Genomic DNA, 12,676 nt, shown 5'->3' on the forward strand with positions numbered 1-12,676 from the left:
AACAGGTGATCTAAGGATATAGTAAGAGAATTTGTGTCAATCATATCCTATTTCAACATCTTACACTCTATGTCACATTGGCATTTGACATTTGACATCTTACAGATAGCGATTAAGCAGAAACTTCAACGATTGACAGAGGAATAATTTAAGGCAAGTTCCAAGACCAAAAACTACTTTGTGTAGGGGAAGGTGATCGAAATAAGTTCTTCAGAGGAATAATTTCTCATAATAAAATGATGTTGAATAAAAGCTGACCAAAAGAGATCGCCAAAAAGTATCTCTTCTTGAGAAAAGCTGTCTAGAGAGGAGAGGGGACAGTACTATTTGCCAATAAGTCTTTTAGAAGGGCGAGCTATTAAGACTTTGAGGAGCAAATTCTCAAGACAAATTGCTTAAAAGGGCAAGTTGCTAGGGATGGAAAGCGTCGACCAAGGTTTGCTTAAAATAGGTCATTAACAGGACTTGATTGCCAAGAACATGGCTTTATCTCAAAACTATGAAAATCAAATTATCTATCAGCTAAAAGTAAAGCTGTTATTTCTCTTGCTACAACAGTTTCTAGTTGAACATGTTTATATATCAAGAAAAAAGTAAAGAAAATATAATATATTTCCATTCTATCAAACAATGTGAAAATATCCATAAGGAGATGAAGAAAAGATGCTTTCCACATAAATTCAGCAAGGAAGAAGTTTACTTTATTCAAAATCATATCCCTAATTTATTTTTAAATGAATTCAATTCAAGAAAAAAAGCTATCCAAACTATCATGAAAATGCATAACATCAATCTTGCAGATAAGCCTTTAGATTTGATTCATTCTATAATTTGATCCCATAGTTTCTTGGGAAATTTCCATACATACTACCCAATTCTCATGATGTTACATATAAATCTTAATTGTCATAAACTTGTGCATGAAAATGTGTATTTCACTTTTAAAATGATAGTGATGATTGTATTTTTTACGTGCCCCCAGTTTCTTTACCGTCCTCTCATTTTCTTCAATAACTCTGCAACACTGTAGCAAACATCTATACATATAAAGATCAAAAGCTCATGGAATTCATGTACTATATCATTTAATGCTCAACAGCCAAATCATCTCAAAAAGTGCATGTCAAAACGAATTCAAAGGTTCTCAACAATCTTTCATGACAACATTATGCAAACTTTGATAAATTATTATTTTTTTTTCCATGAAATATAAAAAGTATTAAGGAAAAACATAGGACTTCATACAAATTGTTCTTACAGTGCTTGGGGAGCCAGCTCCAGGCATCAAGCACTACTGTAGCATCAGATTGTGCTTTTTAGTTTGAACCTTCAGCTTTGGAAGTTTACAGACTTAATTATAAGATCTGCCTTATGCTTAGATTTTAAGATGAGTTCTGCATTTGGTCGGTCGTTATAATCAATCTGAGGTTCAGAAAATTGAATCAGGGAAAAAAAATAATAATAATAAACAACATAAGAAATGTGGAAGCCATTGGGAACTATTTCAGCCACATTAAAAGAGTTTTGGGATTAAATTGGCATTTTTATAAAAGTCAGGGGACCAGTTTGACAGTTTTCTCTTAAGAAAATGAACAAGACTACAATTAATAATCACTATCAGAATGCTCGGAAAACATGGCAGATATAGAAATCATTTAAAATCCAGCATAAAAATAAATTTTGATATGCACAAAATTAATCAATTGAGAAAGCATTTCACAAATAAAATTATGATATTGTGGAAAGAACTATTATGAAAATTCATCAGATGATGAGGAAGATTTTTTGGTGGAGAAATGCTACCTTTGGGTGAAGTTAATACTTCGATTGGGAATAAAAAAAATGGAAATGATATTTTGATCAATTATCAAGTTTGGTATTTGAAAAGATATTGTCTAGACAAGTAAAATCAGCAAATGTATAATGTAGTAGATTTATCAAAAAGAGTAATTTAATCAACTTCGAAGACAATGCACAAAAAAAGAGGTAGACGAAATAGTTATTACAAATGTGAAAAGTTAGGATAGATAATGGAGGGGGAAAATGGTAATTTTTCATAGAATCATATGACTAGAGAAATTTCAAGTGATTGGAGGGGGAAAATGGTAATTTTTTTAGAACAAATGAGATTTTAATAATAAAGGGAAAACAGAAAACATCACAGGAGAGCAAGAGGATCAATTTGATTTTATGCACAAAAATTGAAAATAAGGGAGTTTTTGTACCAAAGAATTTATGAAAATGTTAGATTAACAATGAGATCTTTCAATTATTTATTGACTTTGAATAGGCCTATAAATAACAACATCATCACAGACTTAGACATTAATAAAATTATTTTTAGAAGTAATTCAAGATCCTAAGATTTGAGATGTTCATGAAGAAGCTAATACTATATAAGATAAAATAACAAACACGATTAAGCACGTTGCAAAAGATAAGTTTGGAGAATTAAAAGTAAAAATTCTTATAAATAAAAATAGTTGGTTGTGGAATAATATTTGTACAAAAACAAATAAAAAATAAAAAGTTTTATTATAAAAAATCGATTAGAAGTAAAAGCTTTGAGAATTAAGAAAAATATAAGGCGGCCTATAAGGAGTCTAAGAGATCTATTTGTGATGAATCATGATTTTAATGATCTTTATAATACATTAAATACTAAACGGGATGAAAGATAGATGTTTTTCATAGATGAGGATATTCAATGAGATAAAAAACAAAGATTTAGTTCAAATAAAATGCATTAAATAACAAAATCAAAAAATATTTTTCATAGATGAGGATATTCAAAATAGGTGGGTGAGATATTTTGATAAACTTTTCAATGAAATTGTGAAAATACGATCAAATTTAGTAATTTTAATATCATAATAAATAACAAAGTTACTTTTTTTATACCAACGAATTACTAAAACAAAAGTTGATGGGGCTATACAGAAATGAAGTATAAAAAAGTAATAGACCCGATGATACTCCAATAGAAGTGTGAAAATATGTAGGAGATAAAAATTTCTTGGCTTACTAACTTTTTTAATATTGTTTTAAAAACTAAAAAAAATATCTAATAAGTGAGGAAAGTCTATTGTTCCCTATTTTTAAGAAAAAAAAAGGAATGCAAAAGAGTGTTCAAATTATAGAAAAATTAAATTTGAGTCACACAATAAATTATGTGGGAGAGTACTTGAACATAAGTTACAGTATGATACAAAAATTGCTCAAAATCTATTTGAATTCATGCCGGTCAAGTCTACTAAGGAAGTTATGCATTTATTGAAATGTTTGATGAAGAAGTACAAAGAGAGTAAAGAGAATTTATATATGATTTTTGTTTAATTAGAAAAAACTTAAGATAAAGTTTTAGGAGAAGTACTTTGGAAACTTCTAGAAAAAAAAATTTGATATTGCTTATATTGAAGTCATTAAATATATGTATACTAGGACTAAGTATTTTCCTATTTTAGTTGGACTATATCAAGGATCAGCTTTAGTTATGGATACTAGGACCAAGTACTTTTCTTTTTTGCTTTAGTTATGGATATTCTTATTGGACATTTATAGGAGGATTTACCTTGATGTATGCTTTTCACCGAAGATATCTTTCCTGTGGATAAGGCCTGAGAGAGTTCGAGAAGAACTTAAAATATGAAGGTCAACTTTAGATTCTAAAGGCATTCGTTTGAGTAGATCCAAAATTAAATAAATGAAATGTAATTTTAGTAGTAGCAGATCTATTGGAAAGGCTGTAACACTGGTTGATCAAGTCATTAAAATGAGTGAACGTTTTAGATATATCGGGTCTGGTATTCAAAATGATTGTGATATAGATGGGAATGTTATTAGTAGAAGTCAAGTTGGATGGTTGAAGTAGAGAAATGCATCGGGCTATGGTTCGATAGAAAAGTACCGCCTAGACTAGAAGGAAACTTGAATAAGATCGTGGTGAAATTGGTTTTATGACACAAAATGTTGACCTGTAAAAGAGAAGCATAATACTAAGTAAAGTGTTGTTAAGATGAGAATGCTAAGGTGGATGAGTGGCTTCACACTTAGAGCCAAAATGTGAAATGAATATATTTGTGGAAGGTTGGAGTAGCTCCAATCACAGACAAGAGAGTCTCCTTAGATGGTTTTGGTCATATTAAACATCGACCATTAGATGACCCTATTAGGAGAGTAGAAATTTTAGATTTTACATGTGTTAAGAAAGATAGAGGTAGACCTAAAAAGACTTAGGCATGTTGCATACAAAATTATTTTAATTTATTAGAATTAAATGGAAAAATGACACTTGATAGGACTCAATGGACAAAAATGATTCATGAAGTTGAGCCCATTTAATTGGATAAAGGCTTCTTGTTGTTGTTGTGAATAGGCATATGATAAAGATGCTTATAAAAAATGACCAAGGTGTGATAATTGATTTTGCGCTATAAACAAATGAAACAAATTAATAGTTAGACCTCTCTTGAACTAAGCGCTATGCCAGAATAAGTTGCACATTTAGAAGCTAAGGAGACTAAAATTTAGAAGAACGGTCAAGTACATGATATGAAATTTAGTGAATTGAAGATTGACAACTGATATCTAGCTATCACAAATTTAAGTACCTTGGATAAATTACAATAATGTGGACATAGATGGAGAATAATGTATAGAGTAAAAGTTTAAAAATAAAATTGAGTCACCTCTCAGGATGACTATGCAATATGGATAACATGACATAGAGTTGAAGGTAGATTTTATAAAGTTGTAATAAGACAAATTATTTTATATGAATTGAAGTATTAGTCAAAAATTAAGTCATTGGCAACCATAAGATAGAAATAATAACATTGAGATCCATATGTCATAGAAACAGGAAGAATAGAATGAAGAATATAATATTAGAAAGACTATAAAAATAGAACTTATTGAATAGAAGATAAAATAAAATAGATGCAAGTGGTTTTAACATGCAAAATAAAGAGCTAAAAGCACACCAAAAAATGAGTAGATAAAAAAATATGAAACAAATTAAAAGTTAAACAAGTAGAAGAAAGATAGCTAGAATTTGATTAATGTCAATATAAATGTGTTGTTCACAATTAAGTACACTCAATGAAATATTGAAATGTAATGAACTCAATTTTAATTATGTTCACAAGTTCCAAGTCTTAAATTACCAAACTGAAGAATAGTTAAGAAAGGAAAAAAAAAAAAAAAATCATCCCCTCCATTTTGCTACATCAGGCTCCTTTCCTGCCAATGTTATCAGAACAATTAGTTCAGAGCCAAACTTAGCTATCATAACCAATGGGATGATATTTTCAGTACATTACCTGTTGCAATATGTCTTTTCAGAACTCTTTGCATAGAAGCATCAAGATTAATGTCAATAAACCTGCAAACATTTAAGCAGATATGCTCAATACCTTCACAGAGTGCATTAAGAAAAATCATTATTTATAAGGGCATTTACATAAATACCACTCAATTCCTATGTATTTACATATCTAACACCTAAACTTTACCTTTTTACATTTACACAATGCCACATCAAAAATACCACCTTTTCAACTATTACAATGTAAAAAACACCTTTTCATGCATTGAAAGGTGGTACATATCTAAAAATTGAAGTTTAGGTTCTAGATATGTAAATACATTGGAATTGAGTGATATGTATGTAAATCTGGAATTGAGTGATATGTATATGTATGTAAATCTTCCTGTATATAAAAGATGTCAAATAAAAATACCATTTTTCATCAAATATGGAGCATACATCCTTCCAGACCCCTTCATCTAGAAATAAATAATTTCCTTCTACAATCACTATTTTATGCCTGTCACAGATGGGGAAGAATCACAACAAAAAATGTAAATGATTCAGTACAAAATAATTTATCTTCCTCCAAAAACTAAAACATGGACCATAATTTCTGCACATAAAGACCAAAATATTTGTACTGCAGCATGGAGTTCAATCTTCACCCTTGCCAATATAACTAGTTAGAACTTATATGAAAATGACAACTAACCCTCTGACAAAATATTAAATTGCAAAGTAAGTCCATTTGATTTCACTCCTACCTTCTACATTCAGCATAAGTTGCAAAAAATAACTTCTCAAACTATGGTACCAAACATGACATCTAGATATTAAAATTGGTAATTGCATCAACCTCAACTATTTATAATATTTGATTCTTATCTTCCTTCATTGTATTTAAATCTTAATCAATGTATATTACATAATACATTTAGTACATAGATCTACAATCTTAAGCAAAACGCTCGATGAATCAACGTGCCGTAACACTAATGTATCGAGTGGAAAAAATGAGAATTTTATTCAATCATTCAATAAATGCCACATGATCCTATTTATAATGCAAAATCCTCCAAAGATGTGGCCTAAACTGTAAATTCCGAAAAAAAACAAACTACAGTTACTGCTACAGTAATAACAAAGAATAGGTAGTCTAGAAGACCGGAAGCGGCTAGAGTAAAAAATGGAAGATTTACTTGCATATCGTTCAATTCTTATGTATTTACATGTCGAAAATCTAAACTTCAATTTTTACATATATTCCATCTTACCAATGCTTGATAACATGTATTTCACTTTTTATAAGTTAAAATAATGACATTTTTTATGTAATATGAAATATTTGCATGGTTTAAATGTAAAAAAGTAAGGTTAGGTGTTAGATATGTTAGTACCTAAGAATTGGGAGGTAAAATAAGAAATTTATAACTTGAATTGAAGCAATTGCAATGGAAACCCAAAATTATCAAGATAATCAAAATACTCAAGAATATATTCAATTCTCATAGACACCGTTATCAAAAACATGTTACATCTAAAATGAATAACAAAAACATATGAGAAAATATGAACATTAAAAAAAATGAACACATATGATTTGTGTTTTCAGTGACTAAAGTCTTCTAGATTTGCACCATTTTTTCCAAACTTCGAAAAACTTGGCTGCAAAATAGTAATTATTTGATAATTGTCATCTAAATCTGGATAAAATGTTAGTGATTACAGCAATGTAATCCATGAATCTTTCACAAATAAGTTTTAATCCCAAAGAATATCATTAGTAGATCTTTCCGGCAAAATATTGAATATGAATTTGCAGGAAGGAGATAGAAAAATTCATGGTATAGATGGCAGAATCATAAAGTCATAATGGTATACTGCACCAAATAAACATCGTGTGCCTTGTTATAAATCAAAATATCATTAAAGTAAAGAACCAAAATAAATAAATTAATTAATTAGGTCACAAGCTAATGATCCTTATCCTCATAAAAGCATTAGATCAAAAGGCATCACCAACCATTCATATAATTCATCTTTAATTTCAACACTAATTTTCCATTAATCACTTAGCCTATTTCTAATCTAGTGATAGTCACTTCTCAAACAAATCAAAGAAATATCACAACACCACTCATCTAAGAGCCATTAAAACATCCAACATATGAAAAACAAAATCCAAGAAAAAAACAAATCACCACCACTTAAAAAACTAAAGCCACAAAAACAGATAATGCCAAATGAATTTGACAATGCAATTGACCATAGATAGCAGCTAAAAATTGGAAGGGCGACGACAGAAGGCGGTTGGTAGCAGACAGCCAGTGGGTAGCCATAGAAGTGGGGAGGTCGGCAGTGGCCGGCGGCGGCATGCAATACTTTACACGAAATGTTGTATTTAAAATTCGCCCAAATCCAATGAACTTCAAATACACTAAGAATGAACTAGAGAATGAATTCCAAAAGCATTATAATTTTAAACTACATTCGGAATTCCTATGACAAAACAATCAAATCTTTTAAACACATGCAAAAAGAATGCAATGCACTCCTTTTACAACAAACCAAACAACCCTAGTAATTCCCCTTCCTGATTTAATTTAAAAGAGAATTACTTCAAATATTGGACAACTTTGACACAAAATATATCAATCGACTTACAAAGGACCAATGTAGATGTCATTTTCCACTGGATCACCGACACCGTGATCGAATGAAGGAGCATACACCCATCCCTGATAAATTTATACATAACATCAATATCATTAAAGGGCAAGGAATCAAACCATCATTCCAATCTACTAAAAGACAGTAACTTTCAGCAATTCAAATATAATGTTAGATGCTAATAATTTACTGTACTTCAAATTTATTCTGCAAAAACAAGCAGCAAATTGTAAATACAAAACTTGAAAATCAAAGATGCAGACCTGACTCCTCAAAGAGCAAAGGCATTTCAAGAGAAGATCTGGATTAAATGTCCAGGGTGCTGATTCATCCAATTATAGCATGATAAGTGCTTGGCCCGTTTACTTAAAACCCCCTAAGTCAAGATTATTGTCTACTAACCTCCTCTTCTTGCATGAGCTTCCTCTGGGTCCTATAAATTAGAAACATTACTAAATATATGGAAAAGCAGGGTTGTAACTGAACCAAATCAACTCGTGAGCTAGCTCGGGCTCGGCTCGATAAGTGGCTCGTGAGCTGGGCTAACAAGCCAAGCTCAAGCCAGCCCCAACCTGATTAATTAGATTGTGAGTTGACTCGTTTAAAATATAATTAATATAAAATATACTCAAACTATATTAAATTTCAATATTTTATCTTTAAATTATTAAAAATGTAAAAGAAAATGATATTTTACATTTTATATCAAGTGAAGGAGAGGTAACCTCCATAGCATCCAGTTGAGATCTATAAAGATGGAATCCATCCATTGGAAGAACAACAGCTATTGCATCTTTATTGTATGAAATGAAGTTCAGGCGCTGAACAACTTCGGCAGCTAAAGTGCTCTTACCAGCACCAGGAGGGCCAGCCAAACCAACGATGTACCTGAAGGATGATCAAGGAGAAAATAAGGAGGTGCATTTACATACATACCACACAATTCCCAAGTATTTACATATCTAAAAGCTTAATTTTATGTGAAAAGTAAAATGAAGCTGAACTCTTAAATTTCAAGGCGTTTATTGGTGTAACGGTTAGAATTTTGACAGAAACTCAAAATTTAAGTGTGCTCATGCTGAAGCAATCCAAGATGGGTGACCTTCCGGGAAGTTACTCCAACGAGTCAAAACCGTGAGGCTATTTGGTCAAAGCGAACAATATCTTGGTTGGTGAAAGTTCATGCTGTTACAAATGATATCAGAGCATTACACCAGTCTGAAGTCAGAAATATATGTTTAATCGATGATTCTGGGCTAAAAGCCCTAACATGGACATCAGTTGCTTAGGTTGGGAAAATTGTGAAACCCTTAAAGTATAATGAAGATGAACTTTTAAACATCGATGCATCATTTGGTGTATCGGTTGGAGCTTCGACAGAAACTATAAGTTTAAGTGTGCTCGTGCTAGAACAATCCTAGGATGGGTGACCTCCTCGGAATTTACGCCGAGTCAAGACCGTGAGGCCGTTAGGCCAAAACGGACAATATCTTGATGTTTGAGAGTTCAACCTGTTACATTTTACCTTTTACATTTTAACTAAATAAATCATCCATATTACATAAAAAATATCATTATTTTGACCTGTAATAAGTGAAATACACATTTTCATGCATAGATAAGTTGGCATATATGTAAAAGTTGAAGTTTATGTGTTAGATATGTAAAAATATAGAAATTGAGCGGCATGTATGTAAGTCTTCCAAATAAATATATCATATAGACACAAGTTATGCAACTCTAAGATAAACTTAAGAATACAACAATAGAGTAACGACCTACATATCTACTAATGTGTGACATCAAAAAAATGCAAATGAGAAAACAAACATGTGCTTCATAAAAAACAAGATATTTCAATATCATGACCTGCTAAAATAATCTTTAAGTATCAGATGATTCAAAATTGTAAAAAAAAATCACAAATATGTTACAAACTATTATATTATAAGGCTATCCCTACATTATTACTTATTATTTAATTTTATTCCTACTCTTTTGTTTTATTTTGTTTTATTTTCTTTCCTATTTATTTTACTCTGTTTTATTATTTTTCATTATTATGTCTACTGTAATTGAGTTTAAATACCCCCGCTCCTACCAATGAAATTGAGCTAGTCTATTCCAAATCTCAACATAGTATCAGAACCCAAACCTAGATCTAGCAGCCCCCAACCTCCTCTGTCGGAATCTGTCCTCCATTCCTTCTCCTAATCGTGAGCTTGCTTCTTTGTCGATTTCAACGAACTATAGGAATCTGTCCAGCGAACTGTAGGAACTACTTCCCCGTCGATTCCAATGAACTTCCCGCTAGATGTTTGCAATAGTTCGCCCTCCTGATCCTGTCCACTCTTATTACCCCATAATTTATTTGTACTTGTCCTCTCTTATTCGACAGATTCTTGCAGGAGCGCACGCTCTTTCCACAGAAAAGTTTCCTGCATCTGTTTTTCGTGATTTCTGCTACCTGCAATTCCTGCAGTTGTAATTTTTTGTCGTGATTCTACAAAAATTCATCGATGGCTCAGAACCACAACAACATATCATTTGGCTCAATCGGAATGATGGTTGATTCTTTCAATGAATCAGCTTCAGAAGGCATTCTTGACTCCACCGGAGTATCAACTCTAATCTCCACTCCCTTGCAGACCAAAGGACCGAAAGCCGACATGAATTTCTTGATCACAACTCAAAAGTTGAACGACAGTAACTTCCTCTAATGGTCCCAAGCAGTGTCTTTGTTCATCAAAGGAAGATGGAAGTTTGGTCCTCGCACAGGTGTGATTCGTGAAGTTCCAAAGACTAACCCAACATATGGAGCTTGGGAAGTGGAGAACTCCATGGTCATATCCTGGCTAATTAAGTCTATGGAGACGCCAATTAGTGATCTGTACATGTTCCTCCCTTCGGCTAGTGCTTTTTGGACGATTGTCTGTGATAACTACTTAGATTTAGGAAATTTAGGCCAACTCTATGAGGTATTTAAGAAGATCCGGGAGGCAAAACAGGAGTCAACAACTGTGACCCAGTATTATAATGATCTAGTTGCATTATGGATGGAATGTTATATATATTACGATTATACTTGGAATTCTCCGGCCAACTTATCCCTCTTTCAGAAGATCATAGAAAATGATCGTATGTTTGAATCCCTTGTTGGACTTAACAAAGACCTTGATGAAGTTCGGAGCCATATTATTGGCCCATATTCACTTCCTTCCGCTCAAGCTGCTTTTACCGAGATTCATCTGAAAGAAAGCAGAAGACTTGTTATGCTTGATAGATCTACTCCTTCAGCCGAGTCGTCCTCCTTAATCTCAAATAGTGCGCAGCCTCGTCCATGCCACATGGACTGGTCACCCCACTTATGATTACTGTCACAAAGCAACCACACTCAGGACAAGTGTTAGAAGAATCCCTAAAAAATCAAATAGAGCAATTGATCAAGCTTATTGGAGCCAAGCAAGTCTCCGCGTGTTTGTCGACCTCCCACGCCCAAAAAGATACTCTTCCTATGTCTCTCACAGTTTATTCCTCCTCTAGTCCGTGGATTATTGATTTCGATGTCATGGATCACATGACTGGCTGCTTGCAAGCTTTCTCAACTTATTACCCGTGTTTTGGAAAAAACACCATCAACATTGTCAATGGGTCCTGTTGCTCCATTTATGGTAAATGGTCAGTTGTACTAATGACCAATCTAACTCTGGTATTTGTTTTACATCTTCCTCGATTGTAATGAAACTTATTACTAGTCAGCAAGTTGACAAGTGATATCGATTGCGTTGTTAATTTCTCTTCTGATGGTTGTATTCTTCAGAATCATCGTTCGGGGGGGATGATTAGAACTGCTAAGAGAGTAGTCAGACTATACTATTTCCAAAAGGACAACTAGGAGAGTGAAGACATGTCACGCAAAAGTTGTATCCTATCTCCAGTGATTGAATGTTCGATTATATTATTACATTATCGTTTAAGTCTACTAGTTTTTAATATTTGAAAATTTTGTATTCTCTGATATTTTCTATTAAAAGTCTCGCTAACTTCAATTATGAGACATGTCAGTTAGCCAAACATCACCAGGTCCATTACCCACCTCACAGTTACTCATTTCTCCCTCATTCATAGTTAGGAGTGTAAACGAGTTGAACACGAGCGAGCCCGAACTTAGCTCGTGTTCGACTCATCAAAAAATACACTTGTTCGTGTTCAGCTCGTTTATATTTCGAACACAAAAAACTTGTTTGTGTTCACTTGTTTCCTTAGCGAGTCTAACACGAGCTATTCGCAACAAAGAGCCGTTTTGATAACCCTAGTCACACAAATAATGTTAAAGGCGAAAACGAGTTCAAGCTCGACTTGTTAAAAATATCATTGTTTGTGTTTGACTCTTTATATATCGAGCTCAAAAAATTTATTTGTATTTAGCTTGTTTATCGAGTCGAACATGAGTTGTTCATGAAAAATAAGTCATTTTGACAACCCTAGTCACACGGCTATAGGATGTTAAGGAAATGGCTAGATTCAAATCTTATTATATTAAATTATTCATTTAAATAGAATTTAATATATTTTTATTCTATTTTTAATTAGTAATTTTAATTTATTACAAATCTTTGTAGTCTTGCAGTCAAATTATTTAAAAATAATACTCATTATACACACACACACACACACACACACACACACATATAT

The 12,676-nt window shown here is 32.3% G+C and overlaps 1 protein-coding gene across 2 annotated transcripts in view; it reads right to left on the reverse strand.

Moving 5' to 3' along the window:
* Positions 1-812: 812 nt before the first annotated feature.
* LOC110031317 (putative uridine kinase C227.14) overlaps positions 813-12,676 on the reverse strand; it is a 24,499-nt gene continuing 12,635 nt past the window's right edge. The window contains exons 5-13 of one of the 2 annotated variants that reach the window (XR_002294728.1): positions 8,707-8,869; positions 8,384-8,414; positions 8,245-8,303; positions 7,976-8,049; positions 5,742-5,828; positions 5,322-5,383; positions 5,213-5,241; positions 1,259-1,422; positions 813-1,024 (exon numbers count right to left, since the gene is read on the reverse strand). Coding sequence is in view for 1 of the 2 variants with exons in the window: in XM_020734460.1 (XP_020590119.1) it covers positions 1,330-1,422; positions 5,213-5,241; positions 5,322-5,383; positions 5,742-5,828; positions 7,976-8,049; positions 8,245-8,303; positions 8,384-8,414; positions 8,707-8,869 (598 nt within the window). In the remaining variant the exon portion in view is untranslated. Of the gene's footprint in view, positions 1,025-1,070; positions 1,423-5,212; positions 5,242-5,321; positions 5,384-5,741; positions 5,829-7,975; positions 8,050-8,244; positions 8,304-8,383; positions 8,415-8,706; positions 8,870-12,676 lie in introns of those variants that run through there. The other variant, XM_020734460.1, reaches the window with a different exon arrangement.

Source organism: Phalaenopsis equestris, unplaced genomic scaffold (assembly GCF_001263595.1).
Source record: "Phalaenopsis equestris unplaced genomic scaffold, ASM126359v1 Scaffold000800, whole genome shotgun sequence".
NCBI classification, from domain to species: Eukaryota; Viridiplantae; Streptophyta; class Magnoliopsida; order Asparagales; family Orchidaceae; genus Phalaenopsis; species Phalaenopsis equestris.